The 21,325-nt window shown below is 33.9% G+C and overlaps 2 protein-coding genes across 2 annotated transcripts; one reads left to right on the forward strand and one right to left on the reverse strand.

Moving 5' to 3' along the window:
* Positions 1 to 3,476: 3,476 nt before the first annotated feature.
* On the reverse strand, positions 3,477 to 4,262 carry LOC128550569 (beta-1,3-galactosyltransferase 5-like). The gene has a single exon (XM_053529825.1). The coding sequence runs from the start codon at positions 4,260 to 4,262 to the stop codon at positions 3,477 to 3,479; it is 786 nt and encodes a 261-aa protein (XP_053385800.1).
* A 14,258-nt stretch (positions 4,263 to 18,520) lies between these two features.
* Positions 18,521 to 19,875, forward strand: LOC128550570 (beta-1,3-galactosyltransferase 5-like). The gene has a single exon (XM_053529826.1). It carries the CDS (start codon positions 18,521 to 18,523, stop codon positions 19,658 to 19,660), a length of 1,140 nt encoding a protein of 379 aa, XP_053385801.1. The 3' UTR covers positions 19,661 to 19,875.
* The last annotated feature ends 1,450 nt before the right edge of the window (positions 19,876 to 21,325 follow it).

The following is a 21,325-nucleotide window of genomic DNA, read 5'->3' on the forward strand; positions in this document are numbered from 1 at the left end:
ATTAAATATGCAATTTTTGCCACTTTAGATGCCATAACTCTAAGACAGATAGCGTGATATGGCTACTCTTCGAGGAAAAAAAAGCAAGATCTTAATGATATATAACTTCAATGCAAGTTTGGTCAAAATCAAATAAAAATGTGATCTTTGTCATGTTCACAATGCTAAAATCAGCAAATTTTGTTATTTCAGGGGCCATAACTCCAGCACAAATGTTGCTATACAGCTGGTTTTCGTAAGGAACGAGATGTTATAGATCTATAACTTCTATACAAGTTTGGTCAAAATGAAATAATAAATATGGGATCTGTTATGTTCACAAGACTAAAATAAGTAAATAATAAATAAAATAATAAAATAAATTTTGCCATTTCAGCCGTAACTCCGAGACAAATGGCGCGATATGGCTGTTTTAAAATGAAGTGAGATCCTATATAAGTTTAGAAAAAATCAAACAATAAATGTAGTCTCCATTATGTTGACAAGGATAAAATCATCAACTTCTGATAGTACAGGGGCTGTAACTTTAAGTCAGATAGATAGTGCAATAGGTTATAATGCAGTAATTCGGTCAAAAATGTGCTTCCGTGGTGAAAGAAGTCCCTAATAAATAGATCAGTCCCTAAGAAAGAAGTCCCTAATACATAGATTCTAATTTTTCCATTTTTCGCGCATTTGCGCGTAAATCGAGGGATGGGGTGGTAGGGGTGGGGGCAAATGGGCATTATTTCACTCGTGGAATGAATTCTACATAAAATAGGACACTTTCATGCTAATATTCGCATGTTTTCGAGTTGTTTACTTGAAAACGAAAGTAGAGTGTTTATTCTGTGGACCGCTTTCTGAATTGCGGCAATATGAGGGTACCTGACTTCAGTTGACTTGCATTTCACTGGCACTATTCAACACCCATTTTTCTTTTCGGTTTCTTGAAGCAGATGTATGGATATCTTGTGGAAAATAGGTCTACGACGGAGAGAAAATCTAGAAACTGTAACAAAATTGTTCTGAATTAGCTGAATTTTATATGAAACAAAGAACAATTTCTTTTATTGATATATAGCCAATACGGTTGTTTTTGAAAGGAACAGAGATCTTATAGAAAAAGAAGTTGTATGCAAGTTGAGTCAAAATAACCACCCAAAAATGTGGTCTTTATCGCGTTTACAAGGCTAAAATCAGTAATTATTGCCATCTCTAGGACCAACACTCCGAGACGAGTAAGGTAATATCGCTGGTTTTCGAAAGGAACCGAAATATGACAGATATATATAAGTTCTGTGCAAGATTTGTCAAAATCAAATAATAAATGTTATCTCTACGGTATTCACAAGTAAATCATGAACGGACGGACGGTCGGATTACGGACGACGTACAAAGGATGATCATTAAAGCTTACTTTATCACTTCGTACAAGTGAGCTAAAACATGTTACAAATGTGTTTCAAATGTAAAAATGCACTTTTTTGTTCATTTTTCCGATTGAAAATGACATGTGACAAATGTGATCAGATGCCACATCAAAAATCGCTATCGATCACATTCGTTTCAAAAATTGATACATTTGTGCTTGATTTCTGTTACATATGCTATCTCATTTGTAACACCTGTTACATAATTATGTGATCGTATTTGTAACACCTGTTACAAATGCGATCTGTTACGAATGTAGCCCTACAGAGCACATACCTTATAATATTACACGCTCCGCTATATTTAACTCTTTTATAATGTTTTTTTTTCTTTCTTTTTTTCTTCTTTTTTTTTTTTTTTTTTTTCTTCTTTAATATAAGCTTTTAAACTCTTATAATGTTATTATTCATGATGGGGTTGTACATGTTTACAAAAAAGGCAAGATGTAGAAAAGTCTATCGGTTTTATATTTCAAAAGAATTAAATACAGGTAATGTTACTCTTGTAAAAATATATGTTATTTTTATCCATTGTTTTTCTCCTGGTATGTTATCATTTGCATTGTCCGTACGGATCATTATTTCTTTTCCATTAGGGGTAAAAATTTGTTTGTTTCCGGTATCCCGACCTACCCTAAATTTTTGGCCGACCCTAAATGTTTTTATGGCCTTGGAGAATATTTTTGTTTCAACTTTTTAACAAAAAGTTGCAACACTTCACTTTTTATGCTTTAAACATGCTCAGTGATGTTAGAAATCAACTTACCGATGCTCTAAAGGCATAGTCCCCTTATTTGTATTCTTTTTTTTTTTTTTTTTTTGACATAAAAATAATTTCCGAAAAGTCTCACTTAATAAAAAAAAATCGAAAAAAAGAAATTCCGACTTACCTAGTACCCTAATTATTTTGAGCATGTTACCGGAAACAAATTTGTTTAGGCCTTATGTAAACCCCAGTGATCCTTTGTCATAACAGAGGAATCACTTTGAATCTATTTGTGTGTACATTATGCCAATGTCTTAAAGAATCTATGGCTTTACAGCATAGTTACGATATTAATATAGAGCCCTTTTCATTATAAACACAATCAATGGCGCTTTACGTAGCGCAAAGGCAGTCACACAAACTATCAATTTGAATGTAAATGCATATTCGCTATCATTAAAATTAACTGCTGTTCGCGCAGTTCTAAATCTTAAACTGGTGAGTTCCTCATATATTATATTTATGGTGCACATAATGCATGATGCTTGTATGTCTAGTTAAATCACCTACAATTATTGTAATTAATATAGTTTAACTATTGTTGCATCGAACTGCCTCTAGTACACTGATATGTCGTACTTTTTAACTCTAGTTCAACCAGCAAGTGAGCGTGGTTCCTCTAGCTTCAAACTCAGCTCAGAAAGGTTAGCAAATATGACCGGGGCAGCGGAATTACCACATTTTAAGTTGTTGTTTTTTATTTGAAGTTATTGTTAATTGTTGTAATTAAAGGGTAGCTGGAACACACGGACCGTTGAAATATGTGTCCGCTCGTGACTTGGAAAATCGTCAAAGATATTAAAAAAGAGTGCTCTTACAGGCGCCGCCATATTAATGTATATATTTCATCTCCAACAAAAAAGGGTATGCAGTATGCTCTACTTTCGTAGCAACTGAAGTACATTAGACCACGCGCATGCGCAGAAACACTTCTAAATTCTATAGTAGATGATCAATCAAGACCGTAAAAGGTGGTACATATCGACTGAACTCGACACAAAGAGTGCCTCGCACTAGACTGGTACCAGTCCTTAGAGTCATAAATGTAAAGCACTTGGCCGCAAAATCAATCCTCTTTGATAGCACTTTCTGAAAAAAATTACAATATCTCTAACCTCTGACTCTAACGTTGAGATGAGCCAAGAGAGAAAATGGTTTTCTTAGAAAATATCAGTGTCAGTATGAAGAAAGAATAAACTTTATTACAGAGAACTTGATCTCAACAGACTTTGTAAGTCTAGCCTCGTACATGCACGCATAGTAATTCTTACACAATGACCATGTGCCGACATGATAATTCATAAGTTTAAAGTGACATTTGGCTGAACCGTTGCCCTACATGTATCATTATATGACTGCAAAGCTTCCCATGTGGCGTACATTAACCTAGATGTCATTGTTGTCTGAGCTATACGTCCTGTATCTACAAATTGGCACGGAACAGGCTTCCGGTCGCCCCAGTTAGATGTTCCTTTTAAATGCACCAGCCTCGCACCATGTATTTTACTAGCAACAATTCCAGTTATAAACACGTCTTCTATATGTAAATATGGCAGAAGTTGTGAAGTCGCAACTATTTTTGGAATAAGATTTTTTGTCAGGGTGTACGACGTTCCTTGGGCATACGGAGGATACCTGTCAAGCGGATACTCCATTAAGTTTACTCCCCACTTTGTTTTAGTCCTTTTCACTTCTAGATGTTCGTCAGTATCGAAAATGTGTCCAAAAATGTTTCCCTTATGATAAGGTTTTTCAAAATTTAATTGTTTCAATAACATTCCGATATTTACAAACACATCTTCATCAGCTTTAAGTACATACGTCACATCTTTACAATACAAATTTATCCATTTGAAAGCATGTAGCAACTTCCTTGTGAGATTTTGATATGAATCAACCACATCTACTTTCAACATATCCTTATACTTCATATTTTCTATGTCAATCATTGCTTCGAAAGTATCGTTACAACATCTTCCAACCACGAAAACCAGTCTAACAATATGTTCTATTTTTAGACCGTGTACGGTTGCAATTCTGTCACGTGATATTGATCCATAAGTTTCCCGGATGGCTTTTCGCATCCTAATATGGTCCGGCTTCGAAGGAACTATGACGATTAAATATGGATTGTCTTTTTCGCAAATATAATTGTTCATGATCAGGAATTTTCCACTGATAGGATTAATTACCTCGTTTGACAATGAGTAATAATTCCTACCTTGGACTTCTTTTTCAATCGGTATTTGTGTACTGTATGACATATGGTACACGGAGAACCACAGTGTTAAAAATCCGTATGTATAATATAAGATTTTGATTAACCTGCATGGAAAAATGATAAATCTTCGCATGCTGAATTATTAAAACGTATAATTTTCATTTTCATAACACTAAAAAAAACCGCTACATTTTGTAAACAAAGTTATCCCGCCGTCCTTTTGTTTCGAATTCGCATATTTATTTACAGTACGTTTGACCATGACATAACAAACGCTTTTTGTTTTGCGTATTAATTCTCCAGAAAGAGCACATTATTTGAACGATGTACATATACCGGAGTCTAATGGTATACTAAATATTTACTTTCCAAATCTTTTTTCATAACATTTCATTTTCACATGATTAAATCCAGCTGTAAGATTAGATCGTTTATTTAGGAATTATGATAAAAAAAACATGCTTAACTACCGCGGCGTATATGTAATATTTATTTGAAACATATATTCTGAATACCTGACTTAAATGTAAGAAATTGTATCAATATTTTAATAATATAAGATTTTTTCACTGGTTGTAGGTGCAGATGGGAATATCCGGCCTCGAGGGTAACTGTTTAGGCGATAACGAGGCTCCCTGCCGAGTTACCGCCTAAACAGTTACCCGAGAGCCGGATATTCCCATCTGCACCTATAACCAGTGACAGAATCTTTTTCTTGCATACCGAGTTCAAGAAATAATAATAAAAATAAAATCAATCAAACGGCTATTTCTTATAGCAGTGTATTTAAACAAAGCGCGGGAAACCAACGTCCGTAAACAGGAAAGGCGTCATAACGTTTCAAAACAAATAACAATGTTTAGTTCTGGTTTTGTTTTGCTGCACCGTAACGTTATGGATTTTTGATAAAATAACGTGATTTGAATCGAGAATTATACTATCAGGAACCAATAGGAACTGTCAAGGTATTGAATTTTTATTCCGTTTTTTAAATAAAATATAAATTACTACATAAATCCTCTACATATATGTAGTTCGTAATGCGTCATTTAAAGCACGAGAGTCATCTTACACCCCGGGGTGTAAGATGGATTTTTCCAGCACCGGTAAAATACCAGAAATCCCCGTCTGGTATGCAAGAATCTATTTTCTACCCAGTGTCTGTTTTTCAAACACATAGTAGAACATTCACTAATTCGGCTGATGTGGAATGTTTTGCATTTTAATATGAAAAATCATGTTTAGTTTCCTTAGACATGGTATTTTTTTTGCAGCCATATAGGCAGCGGGAAAAAGTGTTACCATAGTTATGTGATCTATCAGTTTATTTAAAGGATATTTTAGAATTAACAGGACGATGTAACACTTAGACGTCACGTTAGCATACATTTTGCCCCATACAGACCTAAAAGGAACGCTAACATATAAAATCCGTTCTAATGAAAATATTTTAAAATTGAATTGATATTAAAGAATTGTGTCACGCGTTATTTATACATTCCGAATGGATTATTAGGCGTGCTAGGTGTTTGCGCACCCCTAAATATTATCCAAATGACGTGTAACCTCTTCGCCGTCTTTAACCTTTATTTGAACATAGTCACGAGTACCTTAACCTATTAAATATTAAATAAAGCAAGTTATCTTACTTTGGCTTCTACAATTTATGAAAGCTATTGGTACACTAACCCTTCCTGACTGAAACCCGAATTGTCTCGATTATTGAGAAACAGCGTGTATATGATATGCATTTACCAAAAAAAAAAAAAAAAAAAAAAAAATGTACTACCTTGTGTATAATCTAACTGGTTGCGAAATATTGCAGTTTCTCATGAAAATATATAGAATTATCAATTTTAACGCATTTGATTGATAATATCGTATCAAAAAATCCATATATTTTGAAAAAATAAATGTTTGTAAGTTATTAAAAGTGCCTAAAATGTGATCGAGAGGGTGGGTATTGTAACTATATTTATCCTGTCACTTGCAGTATTTTCGACCCGAAATCAGGGTGCCGTATATCTTTCTTGATATACCGTCAGTTGATCATGTGACCAGTGATATACGGTCAGTTGATCATGTGACCTTATGATCGATATTGTTGTCATAAGAAATTTTGCAACGAAACCATCATCATTGTGTTGGAAATGTTCGAACTAAGAAAATGAGTGGTCAAATAATGAGTTTTTATTAAAAAACGAAGAAGTTATTGCGATTTTGCCGGTAATCACGTCATTATATAAGTGACGTCATTACTAATATGACGTCATTAAAGCGGTTGTCGCACACTTATTTTTGTAAAATAAATTGCCAAATAATGGAAAATGAAGTAATGACAAGATAAATAGAATAATAGGTTAGTGCCTAAGATGGAGAAAGTTTATCTGGCTCGGCTCCGGACGTTATCAGGTTCGCCTTCGGCTCACCCGATAACCTCCTCCACCTCGCCAGATAAACTTTCTCATCTACGGCACTAACCTATTATTCTCTATATTCTGGTAGAAGTCGTCAAAATAAACATTTGGAATAAACATTTACAGCAAGCATTTAATTGCTTTAAAACATAGGAAAACAGACAAAAAGTTAATAGTATTGAAACAATCTTAAAAAAAAATCATTTGCTGATAATAGTTTCAAAGAGAGAGAGAGAGAGAGCGTTCATATACAAGGTTAATCGTATAATGTTTGTTTGGCATACTGTGAAAGCGACATAAGGTCTAAGACAACCCTTAAATGAATGTATTTATGGCTGAAGTAGATGAATCTTTGTCTAATTTCTGGTTTTAAATTATAAGCAAAATTGAAAAACTAGCAGAATTACAGAAATTGCCCAAAAAAACAAAAAACCATAACGGTATACATGAAGTTTTCAAAGCAGTAATGACTTTGACATGAGTAGTGCGAAATGTAAAGTATATATTGATGCCATCAATAAGTTATCATTAGAACTTGACAAAACTGAAAATGTTGTTAAATATGGATCTTTCTGCCAGAAGTAATGGTATAAATAAACTTCGTACATACAGACTTCTGTAGAAGTATTTGTTAAAAATAGTTTGCAATTTCAACCCAAGTTGCGTTGTACATTTGTAGCACCATCACGAACGGGCACCTGGGTAGAACCACCTACCTTCCGTTAGCCAGCTGGATGGCTTCTTCATATGAAGAGTTCAACGCCCCTAGTGTGGTTCGAACCCACATCTTGCACCTGGGTAGAGCCACCTTCTTTCCGTAAGCAAGGTGGATGGTTTCTTTTCATGAAAAATTCAACGCACCAAGTGCGTTTTGAGCCCATATCGGTGAGAGGCAAGTGATTTGAAGCCAGCAACCTTACCCATTCGGCCACGGAGAGCCGCATGTTTTATATTATGTAATGACAATATTGTAAGCCATTTACATCACAGACACTTAATCTAAAACAAGTAATGAGAACTTTATAACATTAGAAAACATGATGTTTATTTTTTTATCTCAGGATTTGTTTGTTTTGGGTTTAACGCCGTTTTTCAACAGTATTTCAGTTATGTAACGGCGGACAGTTAAGGTATAGGTCCAAGTTTCGGAGAAAAAAGTTAGAACATCATCAAATTATACAAAGAAAGCATTGTTTTACATGAAAATTTAACAGCATATAAAACATTTATATTATTCTACAAAACCATTGTCAATTTATTCATGTATGTATTGAATTCCGGAAAGGGACTGCATGAAGAGGCCACACTTCTGGACAATTCAGCGCCTTTAAAAACTCACCATTTTGAAAAAGCTGTTACATGTCTTCGTATTGATGCATTTGCAACATCGTGCGAGTGTTTAAACTTTACATAACTAGGTAAAACATCGTTTTTGACAATTGTTTACATTTATTTCTTTACAAATGACATTCTTATTCAAAGGGGGACAACTCATTAAGAATATTTTAAGTATCCAACTCTGTGGGGCAGAACAGTAAATCATGTATTGGACAGATAAGTTGTGTGTCAAGATGCTGTTCATTTACTAAAAAATTGTTATTTTGTGATATACTGCTAAACCTTAACCTAACCAGTGTTCCTGGATTTTGTACCAGTACAAACATGTTCTCCGCAAGTAACTACCAACTTCCCCACATGAATTATCAGAGGTGGAGGACGAATGATTTCAGACACAATGTCTTTTATTAAATCGTCACGGAGAACATACGCCCCGCCCGAGGATCGAACTCGCGACCCCGCGATCCGTAGACCAACGCTCTCCCTACTGAGCTAAGCGGGCAGGAATACCATATTTATTTATATTTTTTTTATAATTGAGGCAATTCATTGTTCAATACATTATAAGGTAATAGCTGAGATAATAATATATTGTAAAATGTGGAAATGTTTATTTTTGCACGTTTTTGTAGTATTGTGTCACTAAAGTATTGTGTCACGGTTGTGATGTAATCCTTTGTTAGTTTTGTAAATAATATAGGTTATTGTACCGATACCGTTCTATACACACGATTATTTTACTATACCTGCCCATTATAATTATTAACCTGTAACTGCCATTCTTCAAATAATGGATACTTTAAGAATAGACAGGTACAGGTTAATAATGAACAGGTATAGTAACAACCTTGTACGTTGAGAGGCGTGAGTACATCAACCTATGAAATTCGAAAGTTTCGAAATATAAACTGCAACGTTTTACAGAACTTGTAGCTGCAATAAAAAAAAAACCCTGAAGAGGAACGTATGACTTTAACCCAAATCGCCCCACAAATTATCAGTCAAATGAAAATCAGACTATGTGCCAAAAGTAATTACAGAATGTTAGTTTAAATCTTCAACGGTTAGAAAGTAGTAGAGTTCTCTTTGTGTACTCTTAAAACGCGAAAGAAAAGTATCGCAGTTATGGCATTTTCAGTCAAAAATAAATGAAAATAGGCAACGTACTGTAAAAACAAGAGCTGTCGGAGGACAGCAACGCTCGACTATTCAACAGCCTTGTCAAATGAATGAATATTGCAGTCGAAAAGGGGGCATAATTTTGTAAAATTTCAAAAAGGGTTATGGAACCTGTACAATGCATATCAGCTCATGACAATGGACAATTGTGCAAGTTTCAATCCATTCCCATCAGTGGGTACTGAGATACCAGCTTACATTAAAAAATTTAACCAACAACTGCTTAGTCGAAAAAATGGCATAATTTTGTAAAAATACAAAGTAGAGTTATGGAATCTGAGCACTGCATGTCAGATCATCTATGAACAAGTGTGTGACGTTTCAATCCATTTCCATTAGTAGGTACTGAAATGCCAGCTTACATATAAAACCTTAATAAAAATTATACAAAATAGAGTTATGGAACCTGTGCAGTGTAATTCAATTTATCACAGTGAATAAGTGTGTGAAGTTTCAATCCATTCCCACAAGTGGTTACTGTGATACAACCTTACATAAAAAACTTAACCAAATCGTGACACCGACGCGGACACCGACGCATTGATGGAATAAAAAAGTGGAAAACCACAGATCGCCCAACACAACATAAACGAAAATGTTGCAGGTTCGGTTTGACTGAGGCTGTTCATAGACGGTAGTGGAAGTGCAAGCTACCGTCCACGCCCTCTAGCCCCGGGTTGAGCAGAACTCATCATTTACACATGTTATAAGTACCAGAATGTAATTTAGAGACATCCACAGATGTATTCATACGACGTTGCACGCGGAACCTTCACTGATGCACAGAATGCAATTCCATAAAAGGCGGCGGACGTACGTTTCCCAGATAAAACGAGAAAACAATGGACAGAATTAATCTAACTGGAGTCCAATAGCTCCATTTATTCTTTGAATAGTCGAGCTAAAACGCATAATTTTCCTTTTTTTTTTCAAATGCTGCAGACCTATCTTGCAGTGTTCGTGTCAAATTGGTTTAATTTTTGCCTTTACTGATATTTGTTGCAGTCCTACCAAGAAATGTGCAATTTCACTTTCTACTACAAAGCCAAAAAAAACAACAAAAAAAACAAAAAAAAAAAAAAAAAAAAAAAAAAAAAAAAAAAAACAAAAAAAAACAACGTCTTGAGTTCCCTAATGTTTTACTGCACGTTTCGGTATTACCAGATTGGCCGTAATGATCTTAATTGAACTTGAATACAATTGTCTTGCAATGACGATGTTATTTATTGTAGGTGAGATATATTCCATATTCACGAAAAGCAAACAAAGTTTCTTTTTATTTTATGCTCAATTACGTTGAGAAATGCATTTTGCAACTGTTTTAATCTTAGCGCGGGAAACAGACGCGCGTAAACAGACATGACGTCAGACGTGATGTGACGTTATAAAGACGCATGCAACAAAGTTCCATTTTGTTTAATATTTTGCTGCATAACGGTATGAAATTCTCTTTAAGTAAAATAATTTGAATCGAGAAATATACTATAAAGAACAAAACGCGACTATAATTTTCATCCTGTTTTAAGCAAATAATTCAAAATTCATACACAATGTATGAGGGGCGGAGCTCATATGTCTCACAGTGTGAAAATATAGATTTCATATTTTCACAGTGTGAGAGATGAGATATGAAAATATTTAACTGATAGAATACAGTATTTCATTAGTTAGCATAGAATAAATACTCTTATATGGAAAAGGTGCATGTGTTGCCGTAACGCTATGGAGGTTTACTAGGACACGCTGTGGAACAACCAAAATGTCCAGTTCAGTACCAATGCAAGCTACCCTGCTGCAATTTACACATCATGCATTTATAAAATAGTAAACAATCCTATTCTACCTAGTAAACAGCCTTAAATAACTTACATTTAAATTCTAAGACGCAAACAACGGAAAAGGTTTTCTACTTTCGTTTTGAAACAAAATGGCCGATCGTCATTGTTACTTTGCAAGTGTCTAGACAATCTGGCTTGTTTGAATTTAAATGTAAGTTATTTAAGGCTGTTTACTAGGTAGAATAGGATTGTTTACTATTTTATAAATGCATGATGTGTAAATTGCAGCAGGGTAGCTTGCATTGGTACTGAACTGGACATTTTGGTTGTTCCACAGCGTGTCCTAGTAAACCTCCATAGCGTTACGGCAACACATGCACCTTGTCCATATGAGTATATATAGGGGAAAAAAATTTTTCAAAAAAAATTATTTTTTTCGTTTTAGGCTTAAAACAGTGTTTTTAATTTTTTTTTTTTTTGAGGGGGCGGCACCCATATGGGCACCAAGACTGGACGGACACCTGTGGTAACTCGGTAGGAACCTCGTTACTGCCTAAACAGTTACCCTCGATGCCGGAAATTCCCATCTGCACCTATAACCAGTGAAAGAATCTTATAATCTCGGCGCGTTGCGCCTCGATTTGTCAATTCTTTCACATAATGGACAGTTTTCGGCTTTACTCCTTTACATAACGTATACAGCCTCTTGTAATGTACCAAAAACAAGAGGAAATAATACCTGAAATTATTGAGTGAAAAATATTTTTAAATATTATCTACTACGTAATTACCAGTTGTTTCCTATGGAGGCGTATTTCTGCATCCATTTAAGCAGATATACATTTCTCGAAAATTCGTACAGTTTTCGTGAAAGTTTAAAAACTTTTCATGAAAGTTCTAAGTGAAAACAAGAAATATCTTTAAAAATGATGGTCGGCGAATTGTAATAAGGAAAGAAGTTTATGAATTTTTCATCTAACATTCATGTTTCATCTAACATTTTTCAAATTGCAAAACTAAACACCGCACTTTAACAATTTAAATGGTTCTCTTTTAATTTTTCGCAAAGGTTTCGTAGGGTTGCAATTTTGTTTCGTTTATCCTTTCGAATAATTACAGCAGTAGTTTGATGAAGATTCATGAAGCGGTTCATGAGAAGATGTCATTAAACGTGTTTATATTTTTAGCTAAATTGGTCCCTTTCCCCATTTGTAACAAAATAGCAGGAGACCTTACGATATTGTTACACATCGAGTTTGATAAAAATCCATTACATTTTAGTGGTTAATGCGAAGAAAGGCAGATCTACTTTTAGCTATAGTGGTCCCTAATAGGGCCCAAGTTCCTATATAAATAAATTTGGAAGAGGAGCTTATAATGATGCTCCAGACCAAGTATGACAAAGATCCACCAAGCTGTTCATGAGACGCTGTATAAAGGCATTTCTAGTTTTAGCTCTAGCAGCCCCTAAAAGGGGTCAAATGTCCCAGATGAACAAAGTTGGCTGCGGGCCTAATAAAGATGCTAATAAAGATGCTAAAAATCAAGTTTGGTTAGAATACATGAGAAAAAAATCAATTAAAGGATTTTTTATTTATTATTTTTATTTATTTCTAAAATAGGCCAACTGATCCCGCTTTAACAAATGCATATTCGCTATTCATGAATCTTTGGACAATGACGTCACACCTATAAAAAAGTGAAGGTCAAGCAAAACATACAATTGTAATTATTTCAATATTTCTGTTTCATAAGCAAAGTTTGACCGTAGTCATATCACATAGATAAACTGTATGCAGTGTACCTTCATTTCAGTGTAATGAGATTCAGTCATTATATAGCACATATATATATATATATATAATGAAACAGATTTCAACTGAGTTCAATATTTGCATACCATACTAAAGAAAAATATTCATATATAATAAATCAGTTAAACAATTTATAACAAATATGTCAAAGCAAACAAGTACTCATTTTAATATGCAATCTGAATAAGTCACAAAAGCAAGAAACCTTTTCATATACGGACGACAATTATAACAAGAAAAATCTTTTAAAAAGTACTTCTCTACATAAAAGACTCTTATCAAACCCTTATTCATGTGATACGCAGACCGTATTCAGCTCTTTCTTTAATTTAATACATGTTGGTATTTGAACAGGTTTTTATCATATTTATTAAACTTACTTATCATTTTGAGATATATCAATATTCTTGCTAAATATACTGAGCCAAAGTTAGCTTTAAAACTGTGAACAGCGTCGTTTAGGATAAACGCTTTGTCTACAATTCACTCAGCGTAGCACAATCAACAGAGTGAAAGAAATTGACACTCTCGTCCAATCAGGCAGAGTGTTGCATAAATCTTCCGTTTTGATAAATTATCTATAATGCGTTATCAAGTAGTTTGATTTGCAAACTGAAGTCTCGTAGGATAGGTAACGAAAAGGAATTTAGACGGCGTCGCCGAAAAAGCTCGATAGTGACAACTAATGCATTCGATAACAGATACGGAATGAACAGAAATAATAAAGGGAGTTAAAAATACGTTGATTTATCAACCCATCTGAATGTTATAATTAAATATATTGTTACATATATAAGTTAAGACATTCTTAGGGGTGATGGTCTGGGATTGAGGTGAATATAACACACTTGGGCACTATTTTGACATATAATTTTGATAACCAGATAATATTTTTACGAAAACGTTCTCCTTATTTCACGAAAGTTTATTCAATTTTCGCAAAAAGTGTTGTTTTTTTTTTTCGCGAAAGTTCATAAAGTTTTCATGAAAATTTTATGATTATCGTATGCAGAATTATGCCACCCTTTGATAGAATATTGTATGGGCAAAAGACACGGAAGGTCACTTTGATTGGCTGCATGTTTCATAATGAATAAATCTGTCCAGGCGGTAAGGTGTCAAAATAAATTGATCTAAAGTAAAGCCTCATAAAACTTTTAAATATTTAAGTTAGAAATTAACTATCCCTAACATATATTAGTAAATATTTTTACACGACTTATTTGGTTTTATTTGTTTATTCTAATACTTACACTTGTAAAGAGTATATTAAACATGTTGTTAAACGAAAATCACAAATCAAAAAGTTGTTAAAGAAACACTTAACAAAATTAAACTTTTATGTTATCACAAATAATCTAGCATTCATAACGTTAAACAAGAGCTGTCGGTGGACAGCAACTCCTTTCAACTATTCGGTATTTTCTTAGCCGATCAAGGGGCATAAGATGTCATGTCAAAACTAAGTTATTTTATTACAATTTATTAAAAATTGAAGATATATTAAGGTAATGGTAACACTTTAAACAACTATTTTAAGTCAAACAAGGGCAAAGATTTAAATTAATTTCTAACAAGAGTTCAAGAGTTCTCATACTACAACCATTATTTTAATTATTAAAGATACTTATGGATTAGCAAAACTATAGTTCGGTTGTATTGTTTTATAGTTTTGTAAAAGCATTGAGGTAGATCTAATTGTGCAATAATCTCGTAAACAGTTCCAACATGGAACTGCGTAGTACATTTATAATTGTAAATATATGTAACTGTTTATTTGTTGTATGTATTACGATGAGAATAAAGATTAAATAACTATATATACTTGATGTGTGCAAGAACGTTTGATGAGAAGGATGTTTTTATGCAATGTGTCAATCCAATATATGAGCCGCGCCATGAGAAAACCAACATAGTGGGTTTGCGACCAGCATGGATCCAGACCAGCCTGCGCATCCGCGCAGTCTGGTCAGGATCCATACTGTTCGCTAACAATAGGCTTTGAAATAGGCTTTGAAAGCGAACAGCATGGATCCTGACCAGCTGGCTGGTCTGGATCCATGCTGGTCGCAAACCCACTATGTTGGTTTTCTCATGGCGCGGCTCAAATGTAGCTGTTATTGAGACACAGCGTGGTTAATGAACTGAATACCATACCCAAATGTTCAAAAAGTAAAAGGTGGCATCATTTACATAAAATCAAACAAAGGGTTATCCGGCTTGATGATTTAAGTACGTCAAATGCCTTGGAACCATTTTGTAACGTTTAAGTTGCTAGATAAAGCTTTATTGCAAATTGGAAGCAAAATTTAGACCGAAATTCTCAGTAGTAAAAAATGCCATAATTTGAATTAAATTCAAGCATGATTGGTTGTTTCAATAGGACTGGTGACTGGGAAGCATCAAATATAAATATTGTAAAGGCAAAAGTCACGGAATGTCACTTTGGTTGACCGTAACATCAAGTGTTCATTTATCATTCTGAATAAATCTCTTCAGGCAGCACGGTGTCAAAATAAATATAACTAAAGTAAAGCCTCATCAAATTTTTAAATATTTACTTTAAAATTTAACTATCCCTAACATATTTAGTTTTTTTTTCACGGCTTAAAAAAAAAAACAAAAAAAAAAACGCACTTTACAAAATTAAATTTTTAAGTAACTACAAATAATCTAGCATTCAAGACTTTAAACAAGGGCTTGTCGGTGGACATCAAAGCTGCTCAACTATATGGTATCTCCTAAACCAAACAAGTGCCATAAGATGGTTACATAAGTTATTTTACTACAATTTATTACAAAGTGAAGTTTTATTACGTTAATAGTAACTATTTGTATGCAAAACTTAACTTTGTTTTCAAACAAGGGCAGTAAAAGGGGGCAAAATTTGCTAAAATGCAAGTCAGAGTTATTTGACTTGACCAAGTGAGATTGGAAATTTGCCTAGTAGAACAAGAAGAAAAAAATTAAAAGCTATATACCTTTAATTAAAAGATACATGTACTTGTAAGCAAAACTTTAATCAGGATTTACAGTTTAACCAAAATGCATGTCAGAGTTATGGGGCGTGATGCTTTCACCTACTTTTATAACCCCAAAGACACATCAATATTTGCATTAGTTTTAGAGATAGTAACATGCACATAAAACTAACCAGGATTTTCAAAGTCCAAAAGGAGATATAATTTAGCCAACCCTGTTAGGTTGGTAACTGACCTAGAAAAAGAAAAAAATAATATACTTTTAAATGATAGCTATATGTATAAGCCTCGTTATCGCCAAAACAGTTACGCGCGTGCAATATTCTTCCGCTGAAAAATGAATTAAAATCTGCATTTAAATGACCATTATTGAACATAAAATTGTAATTATGTAACCCTGTTAATATAAGGTCGGATCTGATTTTGGCGACCCAATGTTGACAGCTTTAGAAATATCTACCGAAGAAAAAATGCCAAATCTGCGACTTACATGCGTTTTTAGATTGTATATTTATTTTAATTGGCTAAGATGCAAACTTAAAAAGGTAAATAAACTTATTTCTGATGTCTTTTTAGAAAACGCTTATTGCATGATTTGACGGTCAGTGGTTACAACTATCAATATTTTTTACCATTGACCGTCAAGTCATTCACTAAGTGTTTGATAGTGGCATTACGGTCACACTGTTTCCAATATAAACTTTACAATCTTTTAAGCTTATAACACGTGTTAGATTCTGCTGACTTTATAAACACTCTTAGCATGTAAATATTTGATTATTTTTATAAATAATTTGACTAGATATCAAATAAAATGTTAAAAACCCGAGGAAAGATTATCTCCGTGTATTGGTGTATATTACATTATGTAAAACTGTAAGTGAAGGACTTCTTAAATCATTGTGAACCGTTTAACAGATGAATGAATTGCATAATCAAATACTTATTGAAAAAATAAGGCCTATTTTTGAAAAGTTCACGAGCTCTGAAGTAGATACTTGATAATTAGATGTTATTTTTGCGCCAAAGAAAAAATACGCCATTCCCTTATATTCTAAAAGTGGGATACAAACAGAATACAGTGACATAAATTTTGAACCCAAATTTAGATTATACACTTTTTGTCAGCGATTCTCGTTTATGGCCCGTACGAGTTTAAATATTGTATTGTACTAGTTCGATCAAAATAGTCACAATGCACAAACAAGTAAGTAAAAATAGTAAGTAAGAATTATATTTTTACAAGACTACATCATTCTGAACATTTTTCACTGTTTTCATTTATTTATCTATTTTGTTCATTCGTTTGTTTGTTCTTGTGTTCTTGTGTGTTTTTTTCTTGAATTAGATAAACATGATTTACAAAAAAATGCATTTGTTCATTTATATTTTACTGCAAAATGTTGAAGAGGATCATTCCACAAAGGGCATTTGTAAATTTGCTGTTTTATTCGAAATAATTTGACGTTGTATATTCCATTTGAAGACTAAAACTGGCGGCAATGTCTTAAGCTTGGCGCTTCGACATTAAATTGTATATCTATGAAAATTTAAGTCTAAAGCATTTCTTTACAAAAGCTTTAATTAACATCAATTATTTTTATTTTGATACTTATTTACTATGCAGTCGCTTAAGACAGGGAACTAGTATATAAATTACAGTAGATTTATACATAGCGTGTTATATCAGAAATTAACAAATAATATTAATAAAATATAGCATTTGCTCTTAAAATAGAACTTACCTTTTGCTTGACGAACACAGTATTTTATCTCTTTAAGGTCTTAAACTTTAACCTCTACGTAAAGCTGTCACGTGACCTGATGGTTTAGGAGATGCGCGCAGTTCACAGTCACAACGAGACTATGTCGCAAAAGCCACTAATACTGGAAAAGCGTCGATGACTGTTTGAATTGTATTCATCAAGAGAGTCGTCTAGATCTAAGAACAAATAAGTGTTTCTTCAGAGATTTGTCATTTCAAGGAGGTGTTACTTTGTCAATCAAAACTTCTTTACGCAAATAAGTAACATGTCTGTATAAGCTTTTTTGCTAAAACATTATCACAAGCTTTTGTTTACTAAAAGGAAATAAAACAACTCTAACAAGAAGCTTTGAAAAATGAATAAACGATTAGAATAACAGATCAGTACGAATATGGAATTTTTTTGGGAAAAAAATGTGACGTTAGGACTAGGTTGTCCACATTGCCCAGAAGTGCAACGATAAACCTTGTAGGTAGTGCACTCGGCAATATCCGTGTGATTATATATTCCCGTTAGGAAATTATCGGACGTCATATATCTCAGGGTGCACATAGCTTTCCGTAGAGCGGAGAGAGTTGAAGTCGAACGCGGAGAAGACACAATTTGCCGATTGTCAGTTCGGTCCACTATCTTAATTTAGTTGAAAAAGAATTAAAATACGGCTTCAGTAAACACTGTTTTCACAGGTACATATTTGCAAGAGGAAATATGACATTCTATGTAGTTCTATTTACACAATAGTTTGATTTACACTACTTAATACTTTTGTGTGAGGTAGATGCACTGAAATCAAGGAAAGGCAGTTACATGTTCATCTTCATTTTATATAATTTCAGCATAATTCGAATATGGCTGTCAAAATGGAATCGGATATCAATTCAAATCTTATTCCTTCAAAAGTTCTGAGGTCGGATTTTAGTACAGTCGGAAATGTATTTTTAGTGTTGTTAGACTTTAAACCGGATACTGTAAACAGAAAAAGCAAGTTTACTCTGAAGACAATTATTCTAGTCGCAATTCTCTTTTGGTTACTTGTATCTTTATCCGTACATGCTGGCTATGAAAGTGAAAGCGAGGTGTATTATAATAGTTCATCGCATAAAATAAAGATTTCCATCGATAAAAAGTTTCTTATTCCGAACGAGTATTTCTGTCAAATTCACACTCCGTATCTCTTAGTTATTGTACCTTCTAGAATAGAGAGTTTCAAAGTGCGCGAGGTCATCCGGGAAACTTATGCGTCATTATCACGTGACAGAGTTTCTGAAGTCTTTGGACAAAAAATTGACGTTGTGGTAAGGACGTTATATGTAATTGGTACAAATGATAACGGAACGACCGAGAAAAGTGTTTTCTTTGAAAATATGAAATATAGAGATATTTTACAAGTAGATATAGCTGATACTTATTACAACCTAACTGATAAAATGCTCCATGCATTGAAGTGGATTGATTTATATTGCAAACATGTCACTTATATTCTTAAAGCAGATGAGGATGTATTTGTTAATATCGGCATTCTAGTAGAACAGCTCAAACGCTACATTCCATCCGAGAAAGGCAGTATTTACGGACACATATTTGATACACCTAATCACCTTGGAGTTCTAAGAGATGGACGATGGGCGGTGACCCATGAGGAATATCCTCTTGAGAACTATCCACCATATGCTCAAGGAACGTCATACACTATGTCTAAAAACCTTGTGCGAAAAATAATTCATTCAGCTCAGAATTTTCCTTACTTACATATAGAAGATGTTTTTATTACGGGGATTGTTGCGGGAAAAATACACAAAGCCGAATTAGTCAAATTAAATAAAACATCAAAATGGGGAGACGGTTTACCAAGTCCCTGTGGATTTGCAAAGAATCAACGCTTGGCACAACATAGAATGACGCCCCACTTAATGTATCAAACTTGGAAAGCTCTGATGTCGTATCAAATTACTTGTATGACATACAGGGGACGCACAATGAAGCATTAGAGAGGTTGAAGTTACAAGCAAATATTAAGGTATATGACCTAACTCGTATACTGATTAGACATATTTCAGCCTTAAGAGAAAACACTATATCTTTGCAACCGGAGAATGCCGAAGTCGTTTACGGAGAATGCCGAAGTCGCATACGGAGAGTTCCGAAGTCAAACGAATTATGTCGGCAGGGGTGAACTTTGAAGTTTTATGTATTGGACAGTATACAGCCATTGACAATGATTTCAACCTGTTTAATTATATTAACTGAATATTTAACCAAAGTTGTGATATATTTTTTATAATCATTATAAGAAAATGACTGATATATTTATTTTAATTATTATTATAAAATAATAAATAGGTCCGCAATTGACACAGAGGTGAAGGTCAAGTGACTCGTAGCCCGACCACGGAGGCTCTAGAAAGGTAGTTTAAAAAAAAATTAACATATTTCCAATTGATTTAAATGTCTTTTAGCCAAACTTAACAGTGAAAGAGCTTTTGAGTACTGACACTGTTACATTTATCGTATATAATCAGTAGTTTTCTAAGTTCAAAAGAAGGCAGAGATGTGGGTTCGAGCCTCACTCGGAGCGCTGAATTCTTCATGTTAGAAAGCCATCCAGCCGTTGTCTTACGGAAGGTTGGTGGTTCTACCCAGGTGCCCGCCCGTTATGAAATAACGCACAGAGGTGCACCTGGGGTCTTCCTCTACCATCAAAGTTGGAAAGTCACCATATGACCTACAATTGTGTCTATGCGAAGTTATACACAACAAAACAGTTAAGCATATATACATATATATAAATAAGCTTAAGGTGACGGACACATAATGAAACTTGGTAATTTCCGTTTATTTCCGTTTACTTTCGTACTCACGTTACTAGGCAATTTCGGATACTTAGGACATAAATAAAGCACCACACACAATGTGGCCTTTCATTAAAACCGAAAGGTTCCGAAAAACAACGAAATTCGCCGATTGTTATTACGGATCGACTATCATAAAATTTAATAATTTGTTTACTTATGATTGTAGACCAGTAAAACACTCGTCAATTTCTGTGTGATTACTATCAATTAGACTTGGCAATATTAAGTAACGGTACTAACAAGGGATTACTTAACTTGTTAGACATCGGCCTAAAATACGGAGTAGGCCGAACACTACTGAACAGTCCCGGCAGCAGATTTACCTAGCCAAACTTATTCTCGGCTTTTGTGTTGACTTTCACGATTGGTCTAATTTTCCCATATGTTTCGTTTCATGTTTCTGCATTCTTTTTTCATCGCGCAATGACTTCCCGATAGGCTTTCATGTTCACTATCGAAACGCCAAGAAAGATGACAAGTTTTGCTTTTAAGTTTTAGCTTTGCCGGTAATGTAAGAACTGTTGACGATTGTTTTCGTTCTCTACTATTGATGACGAAATTAATTTAAGGCAGTAAAACTAATTTTGGAGACCAGTCTATTTGAAACAACAACAACAAAAAATAAATAAAAAAAAAAAAAAAAAAAAAAAAAAAAAGAAAAAAAAAAAACGACGCAGCATTGATAAACTTTTCGGTATTTCTCAAAATCAACCAATCAGATGCTTTAATCCTTATTCAGTTTTTAAACATTGTTCTCATAGCTACAGTAATGAGTTATAATACACTTTCACAAAGCACTTT

The sequence above is a fragment of the Mercenaria mercenaria genome, chromosome 18 (assembly GCF_021730395.1).
Source record: "Mercenaria mercenaria strain notata chromosome 18, MADL_Memer_1, whole genome shotgun sequence".
In the NCBI taxonomy this organism is placed as follows: Eukaryota; Metazoa; Mollusca; class Bivalvia; order Venerida; family Veneridae; genus Mercenaria; species Mercenaria mercenaria.

Bases quoted from the DNA above. Each gene is read 5' to 3' on its own strand.
- LOC128550569 (XM_053529825.1), bottom strand. From the start codon at position 4,262: ATGCGAAAAGCCATCCGGGAAACTTATGGATCAATATCACGTGACAGA.
- LOC128550570 (XM_053529826.1), top strand. From the start codon at position 18,521: ATGGCTGTCAAAATGGAATCGGATATCAATTCAAATCTTATTCCTTCA.